The sequence below is a fragment of the Cyprinodon tularosa genome, unplaced genomic scaffold, assembly GCF_016077235.1.
Source record: "Cyprinodon tularosa strain WSP-4 unplaced genomic scaffold, ASM1607723v1 ctg37, whole genome shotgun sequence".
Lineage (NCBI taxonomy): Eukaryota > Metazoa > Chordata > Actinopteri > Cyprinodontiformes > Cyprinodontidae > Cyprinodon > Cyprinodon tularosa.
The window spans coordinates 649,687-677,602 of record NW_024039085.1 but is presented as its reverse complement, the minus strand read 5'-3'; the positions used below and the strand labels follow the sequence as shown (position 1 = coordinate 677,602).

At 37.1% G+C, this 27,916-nt stretch overlaps 1 protein-coding gene across 1 annotated transcript; it reads right to left on the bottom strand.

The window, feature by feature from the left end:
• Window positions 1-22: 22 nt before the first annotated feature.
• Window positions 23-27,396, bottom strand: wu:fc17b08. The gene is made up of 7 exons (XM_038296446.1): window positions 27,263-27,396; window positions 17,827-17,892; window positions 17,207-17,280; window positions 16,367-16,499; window positions 15,850-16,170; window positions 15,349-15,451; window positions 23-6,614 (listed from the first exon to the last, which is right to left on the bottom strand). The coding sequence occupies exons 1-7, from the start codon at window positions 27,357-27,359 to the stop codon at window positions 1,547-1,549; spliced, it is 5,862 nt and encodes a 1,953-aa protein (XP_038152374.1). The 5' UTR covers window positions 27,360-27,396; the 3' UTR covers window positions 23-1,546.
• Window positions 27,397-27,916: the final 520 nt, after the last annotated feature.

The window sequence follows — 27,916 nt, the reverse complement described above, 5'->3', positions numbered from 1 at the left end:
CAAATAAAATAGACAAAAAGCATTGAATTTAAACATCTTTATATCAACTCCAGAAAAATACAAATTTCTTAACATAAAGATGTGTCTTTCTTGGAATTACCACAAATAAAACAGGTATTTCTTTTCAATATACAAAAACCCAAATATTTAAATAGCAACTGCAAAGAATAAACAGATTCAAGTCTGATATTTGGTGGGTTGAAATAGGTTTTCTAAATTCTATGACCTATATGAAGTTCTTAAATATCGATAAAAACATAGTGGACCAGTTTTGCATTTACAGATGATTTATCCTCTTCAAGAAACTCAGCCTGTTAAAAAAATTCAAAGGAAATAAACAAAAGGGAAATAACACTGTCCTAAAATGCTTTGCCATTAACAAAATCATGTAGTAACTGTAAATGTAAGCAGGCTTCACATTATAACTCACCTAACAATGAGAGGGAAGAAAACAAAACAAAATGCTTGAGATATAGTTACCACTCAAATAAAAACCAAGACAGTATAAAGTACTCTTGGTTTCTATTGTTAAAAGAAGATAAAGTACTTTTCAAAATAGTTTTTCCCTTCTGGGACATAATGCAGTAGAATCAGCAATTTGATGTTAAAAATCTGCTTTGATTGATATTCTGAAACTGCCTCCTCATTAACAAGAGGCACACAGCAATGACAAATGACCACAAACAATTCATTAGAAACTTTTCATGACACAAAGAGCACCCCTTTTTCTTTGAATAAACAATGCAAATCTAAACAAAAAATGAAGCTATAATTAAAATGTTCTGTTAATGCTGAGGAAAATAAAAAAAAATTAAAATTAACCACCCAGATGAGTCCCAAAACCCGATGAGAAGAGCAAGCAGGAGGTGCATGACATGCAGAGGGAAAACAGATCCTAATTGCTCAATGAAGCAGATGAATGTCAACTGCATCTTCAGGAAAATAAGTTTTCACAGCAACACACTCATAAAATAGATATAAATAAGGCACCTGGTTCACAATGTCACGTTTTCACAATTTTGTGATTGGAAGACTGGCTGGAGATACAAACTGCTAACCCACTGCACGTAACACTTTGATTCAAAGCTCCCTCCTCCATTCCTCAGTAATTTAATGCAGAGCGTGCAATAATCTAAAACTATATATTTATATATATATATATATATACAAAAATTAAATTCAGAACATAAGAATGTATATGTTTGAAAGGTTGATCATCTAAACTTCTAAAAATGGAGGTTCGACAGGCATTTGTGATCTCCAGCCATTTTTGTCGAGTGCAGAAACATAAAGCAACTACAGCCGTCAGACATCTATAGCAGGACTTTTTCTGCTGCCTGAACACAGACAGTAAAATAAGCCAAAGCATTACAGCATCAGGTTTGCACCATCAAACTTTACAAAAGCAAGAACAAATATAGAAATCCTGGTTCTGCAGGAATAATTATCCAGAGTTTGGGGCAATTACAAAATATATATTTTTGGTCCTAATAAAATAAAATCAACATAATTCCTCTAGATAAAGAATCCATCTTCAAAGAGTTTATTATTTTGTCCTGGTGCGCTTTGGAGGGGTCTCTAGAAGTTCCTGAGCTCTCTTGGTGGCTGCCTTAGCTCCACTACGTGGCAGTAAGGATGCCCGACTCCTCTTTAGAGCTCCACTTCTTGTCAGTTTGGGTTCATCCACTGTACTGGCAGCCGCTTGTGATGCCTTCTTGGCCCTCTTTGAAGGATTGCTGGGACTCCCACTCAGAGGGGTCACTGCTTCCATTTTTCTCTGGGATCTCGTTTGTACCTGGTCTGGGGAGCCTGAAGCCTTCACATTTATGCCCTGCTCGGGCGTTTCAGTAGCAGTCTCTTTACCTTTGCTTTCTGCTAAGGGGCTTCGAACGGATTCCTTAGTTTGACTTTTATTTACTTCACATTCTGTTTTTTCTTCATTCTGTTTTCTGTTGCTCAACTTGCTCTTTGATGTCTCCACAGGCTGGTCCTCAGGTACTTTAGGAGACCCAAGTCGTTGCGAACATCTCTTTGGTAGTTGTACTTTACTTTTATCTTTAGCTTTGCCAGCTTGTGCCCTCACTGCCTGCTTTGAGACACAGGGCTTTGTTACTTTCCTCTCAGCCAAAATCTTTCTCCTTGCCAGTTTTGCTGCGGACCCTTTCATTTTTTTGCAAACAGATACAGTAGATTTCTTTACCTTCAACGATGAGTTTCGATTTGACTTGGTAGCTGATTTAGTAGCAGTCAATGATTTGCTCTTCTTCTTTTCAAGCATTTTTGAGCCCCTTTTCATTCTAACAGTGGTTTGCTGACCTTGCATCTTCCCTCGGATATTGGAGTATTTTCTCAAGATTCTAGCACTAGCTGGATTCTTAGATTTCCCTGGGTTTTTTTGGGATTCACCTTTTTGTGCACTGGCTTTTGCAGCCGAGTATTTGCTTACATTTTGAGTACTGCCAGGGAGTTCGGCCCTCTCCTTCAGTTTGACTGTGTTTACCTCTTGTTCGAGGGTTTTAGTAATAAGCTTCTGGTTTTTGGGATTGCTTTTTACAGGAGAAGCGATGGGAAACTTTTTTAAATGTTTCTTTAAGCGTTCCGCCTGCAGGCTTGGAAACACTCCCTGTGAAGGCCCTGACACTGTGGACGAGCTGTGAAAGCACAGCTGAGTTTCTGACGGAAGACGTGTGTTCACCTTCTTAACGATAACAAGAGATTTGGTCTCTGTTGAATCCAGGAACCAGCGACAAATGTTGGTGAGACTAAAACCTTTCATAAAAAGCATTTGGACCGGTGAGTATTTCTGCTGCTCTGAGGACTTTGGTTTCCGTGCCCTTCTTTTACTTTTCCAGATAGCTGCCTGCCTATCTGATTTGTTTTTGTGTTTTACTGCTGGCTGACCCTCTTTGTCCAGCTGTACCCAACCCTTTAACATCCTATCATATCTTGAATTTAGGTTTGTAATCAAGTGTTGTTTTTCTTCACCATTGAGGGCCTGAAAGAATTTATTGACAGTTTGTTTAGGTGGTTCTTGTTTTGGAGTAATGATAGGGACTTGCGAGTTTTGGGTCAAAGGTGTGGCCGTGTCTGATCGGGGTTTAAGATGGGCCTTAGGTATTCTTTCTGCAATGATTTGAACGGGGGAGAATACGTAATTTTGTTTCGCTGTGTCAGCAGCACTGGTAGAATGGTTGAGGGATTTCTGTGATCTCAAGGCTAATTTCTTGTCATCTCCTAGTGGTGACTGAGCAATAGACTGGTTAGACATTTCAGTCTTACCGGTCTCACTCCTTAAAGGCATTCTTGTGGGTTTTTCTGGTGTATAAGCATCCTTACCCGGTTCTATTGCTATCCTGTCCTCCACAGGAGCTAAATTCTTCTTTTGGATTAAAGCAGATTCCCCTAAATCTGGGCTATTTCGAAACCCACGCTTACTTCTTGTCAGTACAGGTTCTGTCAGATTTTCAGTCTTAATTGCAGATGGATTTTCTAAAGAATTTGGTTCCTCAGTATGAAAATGCTGTGTGCTGTTTTCATTTTTATGTGATACAACCTTACCTGATCTCAATGTTTGTTTGGTTTCCAATTCACTTACTAGTTTGTTCTTTTCGGTGTCTTCAGAGAGTGCTTTATTTTGATGTGTATTTTCAGTGCTTACTTGCACAGTCTCTGAGAGTTCCTGTTGTTCAGAGCATTCAGAAATTGAGCGATCAGAATGCCTACTGTCACAGGACGTGGTGACAGGTAATGGAAATGGGGGGAGGAGGAGGGAAGGTAGCTGTTCTGCAGGTGGAAGAATAAGGGTTGAAGGCTTTGGTGAGGAAATTGAGGTGACAACATTTGAAATGGGAGCTACCGTCTTTTGAGTGGCTGATCTAAGTTGCCGTTTGGATGTCATACTATTTGTGTGATCTACAGAAGGGTCAGAAGGCAATGGTGTCTTAATCTGACTTCTAGGGGTACTCTTTTGTTTCTGGGTTTCTTTTAATGATGAAGGTAATTTTGATGGTGGGCTTAAAGTTGGTGGTTCAGAAGATGGTTCAGTAACAGGAGTCTCTAATGTCAAAGGACTTTTTGCTTCAGAAGGTTTGTCTGTTTTTAGGTTTTCAGCAGTTGAGGAAGGTTTAGGGTCTAAAATATTAAAGGTGGGCACATCCTGATATTTTACCTGAGTTTTACTTGACAATGTGGGGTTCCTGTCAGCTCTGCTGCGCAGACTCCTGTCTGAGGGTGAAACTGGTTTACCATTGACAAAGCCAACTATGACTGGTTCTATTTGTCCCAGAAGATCTGGCACCTGGGCTTTAGTGTCTTTTTTCCTACGACAAGGTGACACCTCCTTTGGCAGCCCAACAACTGGCTTTGCCGGCTCATCACATTCAGCCTCATAAATTTTTCTCTCTACAGGTTCAACAGCGTTATTGACTTCTATAGGTTCAGTTTCCGTCTCTTTTATAGTCAGTTCCTCTGTAGTTTCTTTGGAAACTGACTTTTCTGGGACCTTCACATTATCAAAACGCAACTTGATCTCTTGTTGATTCTCCTGACTTTGCTCCTCAAGCAGTTTGTCAACTTCTTCCACCTCATCTTCATCTGAATTTACAGTACCAATACGGTTCTGCTCCTCAGAGTTAAGACATTTATCTGATAGGAGGGGGTGCTCAGCTTTCTCTCGGATAAGACTCTTTAACGGTTCTACTTGAGTTTCCGTGATGGGATTCTTAGATGGTTCTACTTGCATTTCTGTGATGGGATTCCTTAACGGTTCTACTTGCGTTTCTGTGATGGGATTCCTTAACGGTTCTACTTGCGTTTCTGCGATGGGATTCCTTAACGGTTCTATTTGCGATTCTGTGATGGGATTCTTTAACGGTTCTACTTGCATTTCTGTGAAGGGATTATCTAAAGGTTCTACTTGTGTTTCTGTGATGGGATTCTTTAACGGTTCTACTTGCGTTTCCGTGATTGGATTCTTTAATGGTTCTACTTGCACTTCCGTGATTGGTTTCTTAAACGGTTCTACTTGCGTTTCCATTATTGGATTCTTAAACGGTTCTACTTGTGTGTCTGTTGCAAGACTCTTCGAGAGTTCTAATTGTGACTCATTGATTAGACTCTCACTCTCTAATGATTCTACTTGTGTTTCTGTAGCCATGTTTTCTTTATTGTCAGACACAGCCTGTTGAGACTCGCCATCTGTTGATTCATGTAGAGATGGACAAACACTTTCTTCAATTTCTTTTGTCATCTCTAAATCTTTAATGCTCTCTGGATCTGCTATAGTGTCTGCAAGAGTTTCCTGGCCCTCTACTAGAGGGTTCAGTGGAGATGGTGAACAGGATTGGGCCTTATTCTGACCTTGATCTGTTTGACTCATTTCAACCTCCACAGCATCTACTACACTAGCAGCTACCTCTACAGTATCTCCCACTCCTGAAATGACATGCTTATCCGGCATCTCTGAGGGCATGTGTTGATTAATCGTCTCTGTACATGCACCAGCAAACGGCATATCAACTGGTGGTAGACCTTCAGGTTTGGACAGGATTTGTTTTGGCGTGACCAGTGTAGTCAGCTCTGGCATTAAGTTTGGACAATTACCCCTTCCAGCCAATGTGCGAACTGTTTTTAACTCCCAGATGTCATCAGAATACATCGACCCCCTAGTGCTTTTCCTGGCATTACGACGGGGGGCCATGCTGCGCCGCCTTTCCTTTAAACACTCTGTAATTGGCTTGTCAATAAAAACAATGTCACAGTTGCCAATATCAGGATCAACTGTTTCCCTGCAAACATCCTCCCTCATTTGATGTTCAGAGGACATCTTGACAGTTTTTCTTGCAGTTCGAACTGAATTTGAGGGGAAGGACATTTGGATTGGAAACACTTTTGCTTGCTTATCTCTCTGATGCCCAATATCCTCTTTCTGACTACCTTGAGAAATAACACTTCTTTCACTGTGTCTTTTCCCGGAGGAACTTAATCTGGCACTGTGTGTCTCAGCTCTACTGGACAAACCCTGTTTCTCCTCAATAGTATGAGAGGGAGAGGAAAGAGTGGCATCAAGCACACATGACAGTCTCTTACCAGCAGCAGCACTGCTGGTTTTGATCTTCATCCGAACAGGTGGCTGATCACTCTGACGGTTGTTCTCTCCATCCACTGAATTGGCAGTAAAACTGGTCAGACCACGGTCAGTCCCAAGACCAAGGTCGAAAACATCCATAGTAGGGCCACCAGTTATAGATGTTTTCAGGGAAACCGCATTCTCTGGAATGGTGTTCTGTGCGCAGCTGTTAGGGACAAAATGAGGAAATTCCAGGAATTCAGCTTTAGGAGTGGATGCAATAGGAAGTTTTAGCTCAGAGTTTGACTTCTCTGGGGTTGCGCTACCACACATTGCATTAGGAGAAGATTTCCCTTGAATGCCAGGGACAGAGTCTAATGCTTTCTGTACATTAGAGGATGCATGAGCCTTGACTTCCGTTTGAAGAAAACCTATTGCATCCACTATCCGTCTCTGGTGGTGGGGACATAGTTTGGCCATAAACTGCTCCAATGTGGAGGTGGATTGCAGGTCTTTGGCTTTCGCAGAACGGAAGTCTGGAGACTCACTATGGAAAGAAGGAAAACAGAATAAGGATTACTATTGTTTGACAGGTTAGCAATAACATGTAATGACACGAAGAATGATCTTTGTAAATAAATTAAGAAAAAAAACACTGAAATGTTTTTATATTGCCTATTTATTAGAAGAATAAGCAAATATAAAACTGAATAATTTATCCAGTGAACTTGACCAATCACATGTTTTTATGTGTTACAGGCAAGACATAATATACAGGATGCATAAAACAATACATGCAAAATACAGTAGTGGTAGCCCAGTTTAAAATAATTATCAAATACAATTTTTTTCCACAATAGTTAAGTACATATGGGGCATTTCCGTACATCACATTATATGTTATGAGTTTTTATAAATTAAAATCACATTTTAAGAGTCTGTTAGCCACTCCCAAGTATAAAATCAAATACAAGTACACATGCCCTCACTACTGGTATCATTTCTAAAGCAGAACTACAGATTGCTTTTGGACAACAAGACAAAACAAAAAACCCAACAAATTATATTATTTCCTCTAAATAAGAAAAAAAAAAAAAACACAAATAAAAAGTTTTCAGTTTCCAACATAGTCTTAGATTTGTGTTGGCTCTATATGTGCAATCATATAAACAATAATAAATCTATTGAAGCTTTAGTACACTCTAATGTGCATGGACAAAACATCAGATTAGTAGGTAAAAGCCTGATGTTCAAAAAAGTGACAATAAGTTAAGTTTAAATGTTGTAAAACAGAAATTATGTTTGCTTAACAGTCAAGTATTTCAGTAGTTTTAATGTTTCGAGGCACATATCTAAATATAGATACTGACATTCCCGTTTCATGATTCAAATCTGATAAAACGACTCAATTACGTAGCCAACTTGTCAAACAAACCAATGCTAATGTTGGTATTTTAAGAAAACAATTCCGAGGTTAAAATAAAAAACTTTTCCACAAATAAAAGCCAAATCCCTGCTTGTAAATTTTAAGGTGAAAATGGAAGTACCTGAATGAAAAATGAGTAAAGCTATATCCCTGAGGGTGTAGTTTAGCATTACCACGAGGAACGGACACAAGTACAGTTTTCTTCAGCTAAAATTACATATACAATCTTACAAACAGGCAAATCCATCCACGTTGATGATATACTAATTAAATATACAGAATCTATACATTATAAACTACGTATCCTGAACATTATTGTAGAGTTAAATAAATTGGAATACATGTTCCTATGAGACTCAATAAATAAAAAGGTACTTTTTTAAAATAGCCTTTAAGCAGGTGAATAAACATATGTTCCACTGAGCCCATGGTTCAGTATTAAAAATGTGTTATTTTTTGTTACTGGTAATCACAAAATTAACAGAGTAAAAAGCTTTAAAAGACTTAATGCTGTGTGCAACTGATTTATATAATTTGTTTCAACTAGTCATAAATGATTAAATCAAATAAATATTTTTAAAAGTTTTTTTTTTTATATATGGCTGCTTTCTTAAGTTGAACTTTGAATTTCCCCTAACGATAAATTAAACTCGATACAGCAAACCTTTAACACACAGTCTAATTTAATCATGCAAAAATGTTTCTCTCCCCCCCTTTTATCATCATATTTTTTAAATACTAAAAACAAAGATACACATACTATACAACCTTGAGGGACAAACAAACAACAGTCATTTTTACCGTGATTCTGAGAACCATATGATCAGTAAAAAAGACTTTGGTTGTCATGTATTTACAAGGTTAGGTTTTTAAACATTTACAAGATATTATATAATATTCATCAACTTTTTCTGATTACAAAAAATAATAATAATAATAATAATAATAAAAAAATCTCCTGGTGTATCTTTTTACATTCTTTGTCATGTCCAAAATACATAAAAAAAAAAACATACTGAAAACAAGAGAAATAATGCATGGACAGAATATACAGCTGTGCTGGAAAGTTTACATTCCCTTCCATCAAAGACAGAAACAAATAAATAAAAATCAGCTGTCAGTAAATTAAATTGACAAAAGTAATAATGAAGAAAAAAAATTATAAATAATGGATCTGCATCTTTTGAAAGCTGTTGGTTCACTGTTCATGAACAGTTATGTTTTTTAGTAATCAAAATCAATTAATATTTCATTTTACTAAATCATCAATAACTAACTTTTAAGTAAATACTTATTTAAGTCTTGTGTTATTTAAATTACTAGTGTGAATGTACCATTCTCTTTAATGGGAGGGTATGTAAACTTTCAAGCACAACTGTGCTGGAGAGATCTTTGAAAGGAAGGCAAAGTTTTTAATTAGAACAAGACTGTTTACACCATTTAGAAGTAAACTTGTGTGTAACAGTGCAATTATTGACCGAAATATGCAAATATGGTAAAGCAGTTGTTTTTTTTTCTGTGAATAAAGCTTATAGTTAAGAGTGTGTTGTGTGGATTGGAGACTGCTACATTATACAAAACAGTCAACTCTGGTATCGGTTATTTTGTGTGAGGCAGATGTTAATTATCAAAGCTACAACGGAAAGACCATGACTGCAATATAAAAAAAAAAGTCTATTTATAACTGTAAAGGGTAATTGTTAAATAATGAATAACTAAATGCAGCAAAAAAAAAAAAAAAAAAAAAAAAAAAAATTTTTTTGGATCTGTATTTAGTAAAAAAATACCCAAGAATGTGATTAAATGTAAATATTTGATAACTAGACACAAAAATCTGGATTTGAGTAAATACTGCAAGTAAAAAATAGCATGCAGCCTATTGACATAAACTTGTACAGAACCTATACATTTTTTATAAAGTTGAATAATTTTATAAAACATGAGTGCAATGGAAAAAAATATAATAAAACATCTAGTTTAATCCATGCCAACACTATTGATGTGAAAGGCAGCGAGTATTGCAAAAACTTTAAAAGCAAGATCTGCTGGAGTCGTATTCCCCTGATGAAAGAATAACGGGTCCTGCTGACCAGTAACGTCCTGAGATAAGTGATGATGCATCACTGAGGTGTTCTGTTGGATGAGGCTGAGTAAACAGGCAATGGTTGGATGAAAATAGCACGCGTGCACTTTGCATACATTTCCCCTTGACACTTTACTATTAATTTAAGTCAACTGTAATAAATAATCATTTATAAGAGTATAAAAGGGTATGTGCAGCAAGGAATAACGAACAAAAAAAGCAGTCAAGTCAACAGTCCATACAATAAGCCTGTAGTTATGCGTTTACTCTGTGCAGTGCTTTGCAAAGTATTAGTCCCAGTTATACCTTCTAACATTTTGTCTAGGTGAATACAAACTTCATCTGTTATTTTGCATTAAATCATTTGTAGAAACAGAATCTCTTTCACTAATGAAACATGAAACAAGTTAGTATACATTGAAGCACAGAACCAACCGTTGTGGAAGAGTAGCACGAAGAAAGCCAATCCTAAAACCCCGCTCCCCAAACAACCTCCTTTTAATAAATGCATTGAGACGTGGGGGAAGGGCAAACGTGTGGAGAAAGGAGATCTGGTTTAAACTGTTTACATTCAGATCTGTGGCAGAAAATGAGAAAAAAAAACTGCATTTCAACCTGAACACTCTATTCCTGTAAACATGATGGCGAGTTGGATGGAACTAAAAATGAGGGAATCTTTAAGGACAACCGGTTAGTGGAGGGAACAGACATGGACAAGTGTTAGAGTGGTATCGTTTGGATTGAGATTTTTTTTTGCATTAGAAATTACCTTAAGATCCAGACCTAAATGCAACTGAGAATTTGTACCATGAGTTGAAAATAGATAGACTCCTTGAACTGACCTAGATCAAGAGTTTTCCAAAGAATAAAAGATATTATTTTTAGCATTTAAATGACCAAAGCTGTTTAAAAGGTTTGACCTAAAAGACATGCATTTGTGGTCATGCTAAATGAGACTATAGAAAATAGATTCTCATCATAGGTAGGGTAAGTAAACAGTGTTATGTTTCTATGAAAGTAACTGATATATGCTTAAATTATTGTGTGTTTTTTATTCTAAGTCTTAAAAATTGGTATAAAACTTAAACTTGTAATCTTAGGACAGTTTTTACTAGAAATAAATAACTAGGTGTTTATTTTCTACTCATTGTTTGCTCATCTTTACTTCCTCTGATACTCGAGATGTAATGGAAAAAAAAGTTTACCAGTTTATCACCTTCGTATTTACACCCTGAAACCAAACAATATACAACCATCATGGTTCTCTTATGTGCAATCTATGTAATAGAAAGCTGCTTCGTTGTAATACCACAGTGGCAGGAGGGTACATGGAGGTGTGATGTCTTGTGGGAATATGCTATAAACACCTGAGCTTGCAGCTATACATACAAAATATAGAACGTTTTGCCATTATTGTAAAAATAGAAATTCAGCTTTTTCTATTTGCTTTTAAAAGGCCAGGTAGTGTCTCACAGATGCAACTATAAATCACACAGAACTCAAGACCTTCACTTGAACCGCTGTGCTACTGTTTACCACTCAAGTTAGTCTGTGAAGTCTTCTCTCAAAAAGGAGAAACTTGTTTAATGTAAATATATGACAGGCCGTAGTGAAGATGAGGTATTATGATAATGAGACACTGAAACACTAAGAAATGTTTTCTTTGAGCACAGCGACAGTCTCAATTAATCTCAATTAATGCAGCAAATTCATAAAAAAAAAAAGTTTAACTGAAATATGAGTTATAGATGTTAAAGAGTAATGCTTGGAGAAATACGTTAGGACTGGAAGAGGAAGATTAAAATCCTAATCTATCTTCCTAGAGTATAATTACAAATAAAATATCTTACTATATTTATAATTAAATGGATAAATAATGTTAGCATTTTTTTGTCTTATAATTACATAAGGGATTTATTTGTGTGTTACAATATTCTTTATGGCCATTCACGGATTACTTAAATAAACTTTTACTTTGAAGATATTAAACTTCTGAGAGGAAACACAGAGGGGCGCCAGACTCCAAGGGTTCGTCATGTGCTGTAAGTCGTCTTTGGCAGCGCACAGATCCCCCTTATCATTTAATACTTCTTTACAGAACAACAAGAACGTGAATAAATAAATAATGTAGTGTATTCCAAATGTACCTGTACTGATAAGAGGCCCTTATATATTAGAACATCGTAAATACAAACTGCCAGGAGTTTAGATAATATAAATAAATCCAAAATAAATACAGCTATTGAGGTTTTGAGGAAAACCAAAGCGCTGCATGGTGTAGCAGATGCACTGGTTAATAAAAAGTGTTTCACTGTTAGTTAAAGATAAATTACTTTGTGGACTTTGTCTAAATCGGCTCATTTCTCTTCAGATGGCTTCTATTTTTTTCTTCATTTTTTTGGATCTCTCCTCCTTCAGGAGGCATATTACTGGTGAGCTTCATTTTCTTTTTAGGGGGGTGTTTCAAGGTTCCCAGCCGCTCTTTAACCTTGTATTCTAGGGTACTGTGTGGTATCCCATAGACGGATTGGGCTTTGGACACGCTCATTTTCCCACCCATCACCACCACTATAGCCTCTTCCAGAAGCTCGGTGTTGTACTGTCGATATCGTCCCCGCTTTTTCCTGGGCAGCTTATTTCCCGGATCTGGCTCAGTGTCAACAGAACAATTCCCAGCAGATGCTTGGTGGTCAGTGGGAAAAGACCAGCAGTCCTTGTCAGACCCTGAACTGTTAGATCCCCCACTGCTCCTTTTTTGGATCCGTCTGGGGAGTATGGAACAGAGTTTCTTCGCAACAACATTTTCACTGACTGGGCCTAAATATTCAGAAGGCATAGAAGGCTCTGATCCTGTGGTTAAAACCCGCACCTGAGGAATCTTGATGTCAAAAGACTGTAAGCGGGAAAGCGAATGCTCTTGATTTTTGCTTTCCTCCTTTAAATATTTTTTCTCAGTAGAAAGTGCATTGGACAAAAGTCCAGCAGCTTCCAAAAGTTGTGGCATATCTTTAAAGTGCTCATTAGCTTCATCCCTGGTTTTGAGTTTAAGCAGGGCTCCAAAATTGGTTTTGCAATTCCAGGAGGAAGAAGCATTTCTGAGAAGCCCGGTGTGGTCGGACCTGTGGTTTTGGCTAAGTGGTGACTCGGGGTCGCTGTCCAGTTTGGGCTCCTTTTTGATGTGCAGCGAGTATGCAAGTGATGAGGTAGGCTTAGAACAGGCAGAATGGCCGATATTCTCCCTCTTCCTCCCATTCTGTAGGTTCTTCATTAACAGCCCGACTTGTCCGTCCTCTCTCAACGACGGCCTGATTGGATGGAAGGAGATTGGATGTAAGCGGAGCTGGCACAGTGCCCTTTTATCTTTCTACAGGTGGATGGGTTGTGGGGAGGGAGGGGGAAGTTGGCCATTCCTTTATCATTTGACATTGTTTAAAATCAATGACCACAAAATATTTACATTTCAGCACTAAAATGGCTCCCGATTCTTAGTTTATTTGTTTTCTAGAATAGCTCTTAACAAGTTCTGAAGAATAATATGGTATTAAAGAAATATTTAAACATAAGCAAAATAAAAGTATTGAAATTCTTTTTATTTGCAATTCGTTCATGTGGCTCAACATGTTCAACCAGAAAAATGAGAGGATGCAAGCAGCCCATATCAGTGTCGGTCAACCTTAATTATCAATATTTTTCTGACTTCAATCCGAAATGATGATTAAATTAAGGTTTTGTAAAAAAAGAAATTCACTTTGTGTATTATGTAGCACTGCCTTCAACCAAGCCTTTAAGCTTTAATCACTGCAGTTAAGTAACAAATAGATATTGTCATTTTAGCACCTTTTAGTTCTGCTATATTCTAAAGGAAAAAAAGAAGACCTGAAGCTTTTCCTTGCGTTTGAGCTTGTATTATTTAAAACTGAATGATAAAAAAGAATCACATTCATCCTCAAGAAAACCATAACACTGCTAAAAAATGATGGAAATAGCCCTGTTTATGACATGTTAATACTCATTGGTCCTGTGCGCCCATCCATCCATTTTCTAACATGCTTACTCCCAAGTGGGGTCGCGAGGGGTGCTTGTGCCTATCTCAAGCTGTCAATGGGCGAGAGGCGGGGTACACCCTGGACAGGTCACCAGTCCATCGCAGGCGCCAGTCAGCTTAAAATCTATTTGTGTTCTCAAGGAGAGTTAAGATTCTAACATAAAAAGGTCGCTAATCAGCATTTCCAAACGAATAAAATGTGACAATAAATCAGGTGGACAAGGTGTAGAGAATCGCACATGTCCATAAATATTACATAAAGGCATACGTAACATGGCCAGTGGGGATAAGGGATCCTGTTGGTACATGGTGATGGATGATGTTAGCTGGATTAGATTGTCCAGCTCAAGGAACCATGTGTCTCCATGACAGCTCAAGATCTAACCACCCCCTCTGTGAGTTTTGTTTGATGTTTTTTAGAAGGTGCTCAGTGAAAGGTTGGAGTTCCAAGTCACCCTGAGCCTTTTCCATAGGATTTGGCTGCATAGATTAAGTTGAAAATTCAATCAATTTGACACAAGGGAACTATTTCACTAATGAAAGCAAATTGTGAAATAATACAGTCAACATAATCTCTTTTAGTTCAATTTATTGTTATATTGAATTGATATAAAAAATGAACTCACCACCCCATATGCTTGATAAAATCAATTATAGGAATTGACCGAGTTTGAGGCAATTCTCAAAATGCATGAAAATAATGAGGTTTACTTTTTATCAAGAATCTGAAATCCACTAACAGCATGTGATTTCCCCCCCAAAAACATTTCACTCAGATTTAAATTTTTTTGCATGTCTGCAAGTCCAACAGTCAACAACAATGATGTGTCAGCCAAAAGTTTTGGCACAAAACATTGACCAAAGTAAACTAACCCTTAGACCCCATTTACACTACCCGTCTGAAACAGATCCGTGTTTGGATCAGTTAACCGTGCCAAGGTCAGTTCCTTATGACCGTTTACATGTCAAGCGAGCACGGTTAAGCGCCTCTTAGTGACAGTCTACGGTACTACTGCTCTATAGAGGGATTCAAGCAAATCAACATGGCAGCGCACGTAATATTCTGGAAGTTTGGTTATAATTGTGATATTTCGTTGTTTGCGGAGAGTCAGGCGAAGAAGCCTTTGGTGAATTTACTTGATAGATTCCGCTTTTGGGAAGTGGATACGACAAACGATAGTCTAATCGGGACTTAAAGATGCAGGAAACAACGATAGACGTTGAGGTTCATCACACTGCTAAGTAGAATCATCACTGGAAGTCGTGTGGCAAGGTAGACCGAGCCCTACTGTTGAACTAGAACTAGTTTAGCATGGTTTGACTGTTTCTGGCACGGTCCGGTTCAGTTTTGTGTGCCAATTACACTCAACAGTTATCTTGGTTACCATGCTCGGACAGATCTCGCGCGAATGGGGCTTTAGACTAAAGACCATTTCAGTGACTTCCCATACAATTCAGTATCAAATTTCCTAAATTTCAAAAAGGTCGTAAAAAAATATCATCCTTACAGACAATTCCCTCAGATTAAGATATCTTCACATGATGTTGTTGATGTTTAAGGGAGCAGATCCTTTCTGCTCCTACAATTTTAGTCAAACCAGCTCAGTATTTGGCTTATGTCACGACATAGCCCAGTTTAACTCTTTCTAGACGTTTTACAATCAGGAAAGAAATATATATAGAGCACTTGTCCTTAGTAGAACCTGAAAAAAATGAAACATTCTTACCACTTCAGCGTGGACACAGCTGGAGAAGAGCAGAGACTGTGGGCAGATATGCTGCTGCTGTTGCTATAGCGATTCTTTTTAATGGATAAGTCAAGAACTCCATCTATGAAAAAATAAATAAATATTTATTAATAAAGGTCATCTTAAACTTCACAATTAAAGATAACTGATAACTAACCGGTCTGTGGCTGCAACTAACTATTATTTTGCAAATCGATTAATCTGTTGACAATTTTCCCGATAAATCCATTAATAATCAGATAGCCAAAGGTTCCTTAAATAAGATTTTTTACAAAATTAAACCAGGAGTTCTGAATGGACCATATTTACAGAAAAAACTTTTTTTTAAATGATAAATACAAAATGTTTACAAAGATGCTTAAGAAATTTGGTATAATGACTGCTCTAAGTAAGTTGCTCTGTTGCTATAGGTACGTTTTAGATACTCTTTAACAATCGATTAATCCAATGAATTGTTTTAGCCCTAAACTTTCAAAGTACCTTGTTCATGGGGCTCTGTAGCAGGCCTCTTGATGGTGAGGTCTAAGGGAGCCTCCTGGTCAGCCATGAGAAGCTTGCTCAGAACTGGGTTCTGGTTTTGTGCCGGCACACTAAGGATGTCAGCAGGGCTAACAGAAGGAGTCCCAGCCGGCAGGGGGCGTGGAGCCGGTCGGCTTTGGTCAGACTGAGGTGGAGAGTCTGAGCTACTGCCCTGAGGAGAGCTGGTTTTTGAGGTATATTCGGCTGCAAACTGGCTGATCATTCTCTGAAGAATCTCTCGAGCCACTAATGGAATGTGTGGTTCTGAGAAATTTGGCACATCTGCAACACAGAGGTAAAAACCTTTCAGCATGGACATATTTTCCAGGTCTTTATCGGCAAACATGCCTGAAATAATGCTAACTGTTCTTAAACAATTTTGAAGTAATAATATCAACATTTAACCGACTTATTCAGTAGAACCACAACAGGAAAGTACTTAACACAGCAAAAATATAAACAAGACATGCTAACATACCTTTTCTGCAAAGAACTGCTTTGAGAAACTCCTCAGCCTTCTTCTCTAGCCTGATGATTCTAATCTGATCTTTAACTAGGAGAGGTTTAGGTGTATCTTCAAGACGCTCCTTGTTGAGACCAAACAGGTGTTCCTGTTTAAAATAAAAAAATTAAATAAAAAAAGTTTATCATAAAAATCATATGCATTCTACTCAGAAAAATAGGGACTTTATAATGGGATCATATTAACATAATTTCATGATGAATTAGGGAGCGTAAAGTGCAATATCACCTGCTCAGCACTTATCAAATTGTTTATAAATTAAGCATGTATATATAAATAATTCACATTGGAATATAAGTCAGATTTAATGAATTTGCTCCAAAGGTAAAAGACATGTCATCATGGAGAAAATACAAAACAAAGCCATGAATTATGGTTTCAAGAATCTGGTGAACTTAAGTTTGACAAGTCTGATAAGTAAAAAACCTTAGAAATCCTCTCTTTGTGATGAGTGAATTCACCAAACCTAACCAACTTGGTATTACAAACAAAAGTGCATTTTAATTTTGATGTTAGCGAGGAGGAATATTTTAAGCTAATCGATTAATAACCAGACAGACAAAGGTTCCTTAAAGGAGACTTTTTACAAAAAAGGTGGGTTCCTTTAGAGTCAAAAATGTGTAGATGACCAAAAAATAAAAAGATCTAAGATTTATCTGTAAACAGTCCCCACTGAGAACAGGATCACCAAAACAAGGAGACCAAATGAAATTGCTTTATGCTACAGTCTCAGTATGTCGGAGCTTCACAAATGTCCTCCCAAATAAACAAAATGGGAAAAAAAATTGTTCTTACCTTGACTTTATCCCTCCTCAAACAGCAGAACAGACAGTTTTCATCAAATGACCAATCAGTCGCAGGCGCAGAGTCTGTATGTGTAAAAAGGTGACAGGCTGTTAAAAGATATGTGCAGGTTTTTTTATTTTTACTTCCTTCAGTTTCTAAAGGATTACAAAATTGAGATTTTAAATAAAATAATGGAAGCGTCTTGTGATAAATGTTTTGTATTCTTAAGGTTAGACATTTTTCAGTGGCTGAATATTTGGCACAATCACACATTATCTAAAACAATCAGCATCAACCAAATACTGATCAACCAAAAATACAATTCTTGATATTCTAAGTGAAACCAACATATACAGAAATAAAATACAAGAACAATAAAAAAAAAAAAATTATTCTGACTCAAAACGGTTAGAATAACTTCTATTGTCTTTGTAAGAGTTTGTATTGTCCAGTATCTCCATAGGATTCCATGCCTTCCAAAGCATTACAGAAACACAAGTCATCTTCTCTTTGGCTGGCAGTGGGTTTGTCTAGGATCGATGTACTCGGGTACAAAATGGTACAATAGAGCAGCACTGTCATGAGGATATAACAGCTTAACAATGGAGAAACTAGTCTGAGATACTTACTTTTAAATACTTTTAGGTCTTCTTCCAGCTCGGGACCAATCAGACCTTCAAGGATGCTCTCAAACCCTGTGAACAGATACAATTTAAGACATTTTTAATTCCCATTAGTACACATTTACAACTTAAAAATAAACCCAAAACAGAGCAAGAACTTATTTTTCCATAAAGCACTGGACAGAAATGATCCACAGGTCTCTGATTGCAGCACATTTTATGTGCCTATTCTAAAAGCATGAGGTATATAATGTATTTATTTATGTCCGAAGCATCTGCACAAACTTGGCAACAAAGCAGATTCTGATTGGTATGTGATAGTTTTAGCCAAAGCCATGTCTCTGCCTTTATGTCTCTGCTTAAAACGGGGTTTTGAAATTGTGTGTTATGAGCTGTATCACTACAATTTTACTTCAGTAAATACACGCTTTCATATCTGTTGCCAGGCAACTAAAGCACCTACAGAGTTCAGAGTGCTGCTATAGCATGAAATGAAAGAGCCAGCAACAGTAGCACCAGGTAGCATACAGAATTATGCATCTATAGACCTGAGACAGGGAATTCAGACACAAATGTTCAGTTGAAATGGAAATACATTACTTGCACAAACTGAGGAAATATCATCCAGTCTGAACTATTTTTTTAAAGGAATGTTTGGTTTTTTTTCTGCACAAAACTAATTGCATTAATTCGGGACAATATGTAATGCCTGCCTACTGCCAGAGGGTCAGAATAACCACACAACATCCGTCCAATGGACTGTATCTTAAATATGAGCAAAACTGTCTGCCATGCTACATAGAGGATTCAAAAAGACGTAGAAGACTTTAGAGTGTACCTTAAAGAGCTACAAACATGGATGGTAGCATTTATTCAAAGACAAAACTAAGCTACAATAATCACAAACACTGAACATTTTGGGAAAAGCTTACTTACAAAATCCTTTGCAGAAGAAGAGGAAAAAATGCATCAGCTCTTTCCATCTAAACTCTTGCAAAGCTTTAAGTGAATTCTGAAAGCTTGTCATCTGGTAAAATGCTTCATTCTGCTGCCTTACAAATTCCCACCCACTTTTCAGCAGTCAAACATAAAGGGGTTGGATGGAGGGGGTGGGGGGGCGAAGTAGCGATGCCTATAGCTGCAGCATGGGTCTGTTTCTGGGTTAGTGCACAGGACTTCAGCTGGAGAGCTATCCAATCCTATTGCTGAAATATTTCAGAGGCATGAGAAGGAAAGTGGGTCATCCACTTTGGTTCATGACATCAAACTACACTTTAGGAATCCAGTTTAGGGCATAAAACTGTTAGAATTTATTCCCTGACATTAAGATTATTTTTTATTCTTGACAAGAGGAAATATCTTTCAATGGATGAAGGGAAATAGGAGCCGGCTTAAACCCTAACCTTGTCAGGGTCAGCATTAGATATTTAGGAAAAACGAGATGAGATAGATTTATTGCAACTGCATATGTTCAGCAATCTATAAAATAAAAAATACTCAAAAAGGAAATTGAAGCATTATACAAAACTTGTTGTGCGTTTTATGGTTAAGCTTGGTTTTTTTTCAAGATGAAATGACCTTTTAAATAAATATTTACAACATATGTAGGAGAAAAAAGGCTCTTGTTGACTTGATTTAAAAAGATCTGGCATGAAACTAGGCCACACAGGTACAACTCAACATTGATGCAAGCAAAAGCAAATGTATCTAGAAACCTGATTAAAAACTTGTAGTTTTTTATTGTATAGGCTGCTATACATTTTAAATGAAATGAAATCATGTCATAGACACCAAATCAAAAAATAAAGACTGCAATGTTCTTAAGATGTTAAAAACACATGATTGGCATTTAAAAAATTATTAAAATTGGAAGAAAAAAAAAAGAGAGATTAAAATCTACTAAATATTATGTCCATGATTTTGTGAACAGACTGTTGGGATGTAATATATCATACAGCACTAAGTTTTTCATTTGCTTGCCTTGTTTAAGTTACATTTACAAAAAGCTGCTGACTGCTAACAAATTTCCAAACAAAAATGACAATTTAACCAATGTTTAATCTCAGATAATAGAGAAGTTGTTCTATAGTATTTGGGGCGAAACTAAATTACAGTATGTAGTCAGCTGTTAAAATTCTGGGCGAGACAATAATTGCTGAGGGTATAATCTGTAAAACTGTAGACATGAAACTACCAAAAAAAAAAAACAGCACTCATTTTATCACAAAGTTAAGTCCCACATTAATATCTTATGCAAAATAATAAAGTCACACTTGTAAGAAAGAGTTATTCTTGCAGAAAGCAACAAACTACAAACTGCTGCAGCCTGATAAGGAAACATTCATACAGTTATTATGAGTAGTACCACTGTTTAGTCTGCCTTAGCCTTCTTCTGACCTACATCTAAATCCAATCAAGACAAAAAGATTTGGAGAGTACTATTGGTAACATGCTGGTTCTACCAGTGCTTAGTAAGAGAAATCCCTCAAGATCTAAGACCAGAATAACCCACCTAAATCCTAAACCTCAACCTGAGCGGCACAATGATGTGATGCAAGATTAAAGGCCAGTTTTTATTTAATTTATTTTCAGCTTTGGGGGCGGATTCTACCCAGGAACATGGTTTTCCTTTTTTAAATCAAAAACATCAATGAGCAACTCGCTTGTCATTGGAAGAAACATGCCTCAGCATCTTTTCTTCAGTATCCCGAGCATGATGAAAGTCAAGAAAACAACATGGAGCTGTGGATTCTGTGTATGTTACACCCTTTGCAAGAACATGCTAGATGCTGAGAGTGTGCAGTGCTGCATCAAACTTCACAGCCCATCCCCCACTGAGCTACTGTAGATCCCAACATGCATAAGCAAAACCAAACACCTACAAAATTAGAGCCTGGAAAGTTTAACACAACTGCTTTTTATGTAAAAAGCAACATTTTAAAAGCCTGGACTTTTTGGGAACAGATTTTTTTTAACTATAAAAACAGGCTTTTAAATTAGATTATTAGCTGATTGAAAACATTTAGAGAGGAAATACAGAGAAAAAATAGCTCATGTTAAACCTTGAGGCACTTAAAAAAGGTGCTCACAAAAAATATATATCATAAAATCTTCACAAGATGACAAATGTGTCTTGATAAAGGCAAGGAATAAGAAACTATTTTCTCACATGTAAACTGGAGGCTAAAATACTAATTTTGCAAATACAATCGATCACAAACACAAGGCAAATGAATCGGGCTATCAAACAAACTTATATAATTTCAAATAACATAGAATTTTGAACACATGTTGTACATAGTCTATAAGAATAAATAAACTTATAGAAACACCAAATTACACCAAATTAAGTAGAGGCCATTGCCTGAAAAATATAGATTCTGTCAAACAAATTAATGGAGGATCTCAGAGATCAATATAAGATGGTAATAGGGAATATAAATCCCACAGAGGGAGAAACAGGAAAATAGTCAACAATAATGCCAGTCTGTCTGATTTCAACATTGTTTGAGTAAAACTTTAATCCCACACATTTGCATGTTAAACACTCATGAATGACGCACATTCTAGACATTTTTTCAAATGCGGGCGGCTGCTGCAGGACTCCAAATTTTCCCAAATCCACACGCAACATACATTTTTTGGGGCAACCCATTTTGCATCTGGGGGTAGTCCATTGACTCGTGTATGGGGTAAAACATACAAACAATTGTTACTGCTGTTCTACTGGACAATTGTGCTTGTCTCTGCCCTGCAGTTTTACTGTTCACATTAAAACACAAGGACAACATGTCCATTTCAGGGACAGTTGAGTGGTGGTGGCAGTGGCATGTAACCCTCTCCACCAAAAAGCCAAACAAAAGTATGTCCTTGTTGTTCTGGACTGAATATGCCATTCTACTGGCAACAAGCAGATGCTGTTGTCATGTACTTTGCAGCTTCACAGTTATAGCCCAAACACAAGAGACATTTGTCAATCATAAAGAGAGAACTCACTAGACAGTCCTGGAAAACCATCTAGAGAGGAGTTCAGAATTACTGTCTTTTTACATTTCATTAGCAAACATAAAACAACCTTGATTTCTGTCTGCTTAACAAGAATAATATTTACTGATTTAATTCACAGTGATAATGAAAAAGAAATTGTGTAACACAAAGTCAGGCAATTAAATAACCCTAAAAAATGTCAGTTTTAATAACTAAAGCCAACTAATGCCAACTCTTTTTCAACCTAGGTAGCAGTTTTAGTGCATTAGTTCTACACAAGTTATTTTAGTATCTGCCCTTTCACCATGTCTTTAAAGTGCATGCCCTGTACATAAAGAAATTATACATCTTCATAACATGAGCCAATTTCCCTACAAAGGAAAGGGAGTGAAACTAATTTAAACTGACATTTTTGGCTCATGGGCATGAAAAGTATTATTTTAATGTTGCATGCACATGTTGCACATTTTTTTTTTTTTTATCCTACTCAGTTACACATTTCCCTACATAGTAAACATACCTTTTTTTGCAGACCCCTATTTTCGCTTTCTCTCTTGTATGTGAATCTGCCTTCCTGTCACTTGAGTGCTGGTAAACCTGAATTCCAGTAAGGGATGATAAAGGATATTGCCATTCTATGTTGTGAAATACTATTACCCATTTACAGAGACACTGGTTTCATAATAAAGGTTACAACCTACACATGCACACACCAAGGAATTAAGATTTATTAAACTAAACAATATTTGGACAGTCAATTGTTCAAATGTTATGTAACAACTTAATTTTTATGACTTCTTCATAACAATAAATGTATGTTCTCCTCTACTGAGGAAAGATGAAATACAGCTAACGTAAAACATAAAAAGAATCATATTTTTTCCCTGGGTTTAACCATATATGTTAAAAATTAACAATGGAGGAACCAAAATGTCTGTCCTATTATTGCCAATTAGATTTACAAGAAGCTTTTGGTTAATTATTTATTTTTTATAACCGTATTTTCACGACCATAAGGCGCACCGTACTAAAAGGCGCAGTCTCAGTTATGTGTCCCATTTCTGTATTTAACACACACATAAGGCGCACCGGACTATAGGGCGCATTTTTTATATACAGGTACATGTCCTCTACTACCTTTAAATAGCTCTACTGCGTATTTTAAAAATACAGCGGGCCCAAAACTGAGTATGACTGTGCTTTATTCATGTATTTATTACAAAGTATTAATCAAACCTGCGAGCTGGCCATGAGACAGACACATCGCAGATGACACAGCGCTGTGATTACTCCTAAATTAACTTAAAATCCTGAAACCTGCCGACGGAATATGTTCGCTTTTATTGCCGGTATCCTGGTGCCTGCACTGTAAATTATTTAGATGAAAAACACCTGCCAGCCGCCGCGGTGAGGCTGCTGTTGAAGGGATTTCTGCTGTCGGTGCACCGCTGGTATGTGGGGGTCTGAGCGCCTCCGACAGAAATAGATAATCTGGATGAACTGACTGCAATTAAGTTTTCAGGTGGCCTTTCTCACTTAAAAACATATTAAAACTACTTTATTCCCCCTGATCACAGCAAATATAGCTGCAAGATTTAGATTATTTAGATGAAAAAACACCTGCCAGCCACCGCGGTGAAGAGGAGGAGACCCGCCCAGAGGCTGATGTTGAATTAAGTTTTCAGGTAGAAAAATAGAGCGGGAGCAAAACTGAGTATGTTTGTGCTTTATTCATGTATTTATTACAAAGTATTAATCAAACCCATCAAAGTCATCATCCTCTGTTTCTGAATTAAACAGCTGCGCTAAATCAGACATGACAGTTTCCCATTCTTCGCTGTCAGTCACTTTCCGTGCAGCGCGGCTCCTCAGAAATGATGCCGGCTTTTGCGAAAGCTTGAACAATAGAGCCAGCAGACACATTAGTCCAAGCATCAACAATCCATCCGCTAAAGGTGGCGTAACTTGCCCGGCGCTGCCTTCCACTTATCCTGAAACTGTGGTCTCCGTCTGTCATCCATCGCTCCCACGCCGCTCGCAGCCTTACTTTGAACGGCCGCTTCACACCGATGTCGAGCGGTTGAAGTTCCTTTGTCAGACCCCCCGGGATAACGGCGAGCACAGCGTTCATTTGATTCACCTTTTTTTCACATCGGCTGTGAGATGGGCACGCAGCGATGGTGATGCGTGGAAAAAAGCACCTGGTCTCCTCACATACACCTGCCTTTCATCATCTTCTCATCCATCCAGCCTTTTTCATTTGCGTTAATATCATATGTCATCAGAGCGCTGTGTCTGTCTCGCTGTCAGCTCCCAGATCAGCTTCTCTGATTGGTTGATGCGGCGCGTCCAGCAGCAAATCTTAAATTTTTCCATCTCGAGCAGCAGCAGCGCGTTGGCGGTGCGTCAGATGCTTAAACGCTCCTGCAGCTCAAAACGCGCTGCGGGACCTTTTGCTGCGCCTATGCGCGCGTCAACCATTGACTTTGCATGTAAACTCGCTGCTTCTGCTGCACCTGCTGGGTCCGGTTCACACCGATGTGGAGCGGTTGAACAGCGAGCACAGCGTTAATTTGTTTCCCCATGTTTTTCACATCAGCTGTGAGATGGGCACGCATGGAGTTACATATTAACAGCGATGGTGATGAGTGGAAAAAAAAACACCTGGTCTCCTTACATTCAGCCACTCTTTCATCATCTCCTCAATGAGGTGGTCTCAAAAGTCGCAGTTACAACACACATAAGGCGCACCGCACCATAGGGCGCATCGCACATTTTGAGGAAAAAAAAGACGTTTAAGTGCGCCTTATAGTCGTGAAAATACGGTAGTTTTGTTGCTTTCATATCCATCCATATTTCTATTTCATGGCCATAAACAAACTATGCCATACCATTGCACTTTCTCCGTTGTTTATCTTTGTTCTCTGATTAGAATTGTCATACATTAATGACATAAACAGACATTAAAACACTAAAATCTTATGTGCAAATTATTTGTATATTATATTCTAATACAGTAAGAAAAACTTTATATTTTTTACTTATGATTCTCCAGTCAAGTTGGTCATCTAATTACAATAATTACATTGATTAGACTACAACATTTTTTTGGAAGTGTCTCAGTTAGAGCTGAAACAATAAATCAGATTAGTCGATTATTGAAATAATCGCCAACTAATTTAGTAATCGATTAATCGTTAAATGGAGTATAGAGAGTGTAAAACATGCCTTTAGCTGACAGAGCGACCCACTTAGAGCTAAATCATTTTAAAACTGCAAAAAAAAAAATAATAATATATATATATATATATATATAAACATTTTGCATTTAAGATGAAAAAACCTTCTCATCTGTCAATATGCTCTATCCAGAACTCCTCAAGTGGAAACCTTTTAGTTTCCCCTGGTTTAATTTCATAAAAAAATCTTTAAGAAACCTTTTGCTGTCTAATTATTAATCGAAAAAAATAATCGATTTGCAAAATAATTGTTAGTTGCAGCCGAAATTCACATAAACAGACACTAAAATACGCAAATCAGATGGTTAAATTATGTGTATATTAGATTCTAATACAGTAAGAAAAACATACTATTTTTTTTACTTATTATGATTCTCTAGTCTAGTTGGGTCATCTTACTATCAGACTGATTATATTGATCGAGCTACAACATTGGAGGCGTCTGAATAATTAAATGTTCTGCAACAGTGTGAAATACAGATACGTCACAATAACAAAACCCTACAACTTAAATATGTAGTTAAAAGGGAGCTATAGTAGATCCTGTGTAGCATTTAAAAAATAAACTATGCAGCAACATCATGCCAACCTTGTTAACCCTTTATAGGGCAATCAGTGAAATAATCCAAATTTCAAGCCTATAGTGTTATTGGAATCCAGGATAAGTCCGTATTACCTTTGTCACATAAAAAAAAAAAAATATGGATATTTTGATGACAAGAATGAATGTCAATGTAATAACAAGAAAACGCCAACTTGCCCGAATATATTAAGAAAAATAACAAAAGTGCTTCTGTAAGAAATTCATTGTACAAAATACCCTTAGAGGCATTAATGCTCATACTGGCACCTATATTTTTTAGTTCATAAACCTAAAAATAATTGTTAACTAGACTAATTAACTTTTCAATTAGCTTTTTACCTTTTTTTTTTTTTTTTTTACTTAATTTACAGTAGGCAGTATATCTTTAACCCTTTATAGGACTATTTATAATTTTTGATCACTTGCATACTCCTTACAAATTGAGTCCTGTCCCCTCAGTGAGGTCTAGAAGCACAAGATCTATGTCCAGCCATTCAGCAAAGATACTGCTACATGGCTGTTCATCTTATTTTGGCATTTGACCAATTAGATGAGCCCTTGAATGATAAATTAAGTAAAAAACAAAAATTCAAGAAAAAAAAGGTAAAAAATCTAATTGAAAAGTTCAAAATTAAAGTTAAAAAGTTAATAAGCCTAGTTAACAGTTATATTTAGGTTTATAAACTAAAAAATGTAAGTGCCAGTATCAAAATGTTTCTTTTACTCTCAGTGTTTTTCATGAATTTCTAATAGAAGCACTTATGTTATTTTTCTTAATATATCAGGGCAATTTGGCATTTCTTGTTATTACATTGACATTCATTTTTGCCATGAAAATATCCATATTTTTTAATGTAAGGTAGGTAAAGATAATAAGGTCTTGTCCTGGATTCCAACAACACTATTTGCTTGAAATTTTGATTTTCAAAGTATTTCACCGAGTGCCCTTTAAAGGGTTAAATGGCTCATCTAATTGGTCAAATGCCAAAATAAGATGTACAGCCATGTAGCAGTATCTTTGCTGAATATCTGGATATAGATCTAGTGCCTCTAGACCTATGCAAGTGATCAAAAATAGTCAATTGCCCAATAAAGGGTTAAGATGCTTTAAACTGTAGTAGTTTGCTAAGCTATGGAAGTTTGCATGTTGTGAAAAGGGGAAACAGTGGGGTCTCCTTACTTCCTCAAAGGAATGAACACGTTCAGTGGTGGTAATATGAGGAAGACAATCACTAACAGAGAGCGCCGCCCTCCCCCACCCAAATTACAGTATCATCATAGCACAGGAGCGCGCACGGGTACGTCTTTAGCCGACGCGACACCCGCTGACACTCCCTTTAAAACAAGCACGGTGTCCTTTAAACAAACTAACGTTAGGCCAGCACGTACTTTATAGCTTCATCGGAGGCCCAGGAGGAAAAAAAATGGTTAAAAAAAAACAGCTTTAGGCGGTTACTTACACTTCATTAGCTACACTAACTGGCCGCAGTAGGAGAGAGTTAAGGACAAAAAGTCGCTCGGAGATGCCCCGAGTCGGTCCGGTAATAGATGGTTATTTACGCCGAAAATAAGCGACTGCTAGAAGAAATTAAGTTCTTAAGAGGGCGAAATATCTAAATGGTAGTTTCCTTACCTACACAGTGAATGAGTTTGTGTCGCCAAGAGTCAAGTTCCTGCCGAAAGCCGCGCCTGTCGATTGTGCATTGCTGCTTTTCGCACAGACTCGCCATTTTCTATTTTCCTCTGGCGGGCACGAGCACGGCAGGAGGAAGCGTTTTGCTGGGTGAACGGGCGCGCGTCCGCGAAAATAAGCAATAGCGGTGCAGGGAGGAATAAGCTCATCATCCTCCATTAACATAGGAACCAAATCATTTCTCGTGACTTTGTGAACTTTTCCCGTTGTCGTTCCTGGTTTACTTTGACATAATAACTAATGCTAATATTCACTTCGATATATATAACATTTTGCTATTTATTTGACAAATACAAGTATTGTTTAACTGTGAACATTATAATGCAACCAGTTTTTGTCATTCACTTAATCATATTTATTTACTTTAACACAATTGTTTCATGTTAGCATGGTAGGATATAAAACAATTGTGTTAAAGTAACTAAATATGATTAAGTAAATGCCAAAAGCAGTTGCCTTATTTTTTTTCAGTGTGTATGTGTGTGTTTTTGTTGTTTTTTCTACATTGGTAAGTGAATCCGCCATTGTTGCCTCACTGAAATTGTTAAGTGTTAAAGCAGACTAAGAAGGAATCAAATAATTTAAAAAAATAAC

Coding starts and splice junctions, on each gene's coding strand:
- wu:fc17b08 (XM_038296446.1), bottom strand. CDS start 27,359: ATGGCGAGTCTGTGCGAAAAGCAGCAATGCACAATCGACAGGCGCGGC. Junction 17,893..27,262: donor CAAACTCATTCACTGTGTAG/GTAAGGAAACTA, acceptor ATCTGTTCACAG/GGTTTGAGAGCATCCTTGAA. Junction 17,281..17,826: donor AGACCTAAAAGTATTTAAAA/GTAAGTATCTCA, acceptor TTACACATACAG/ACTCTGCGCCTGCGACTGAT.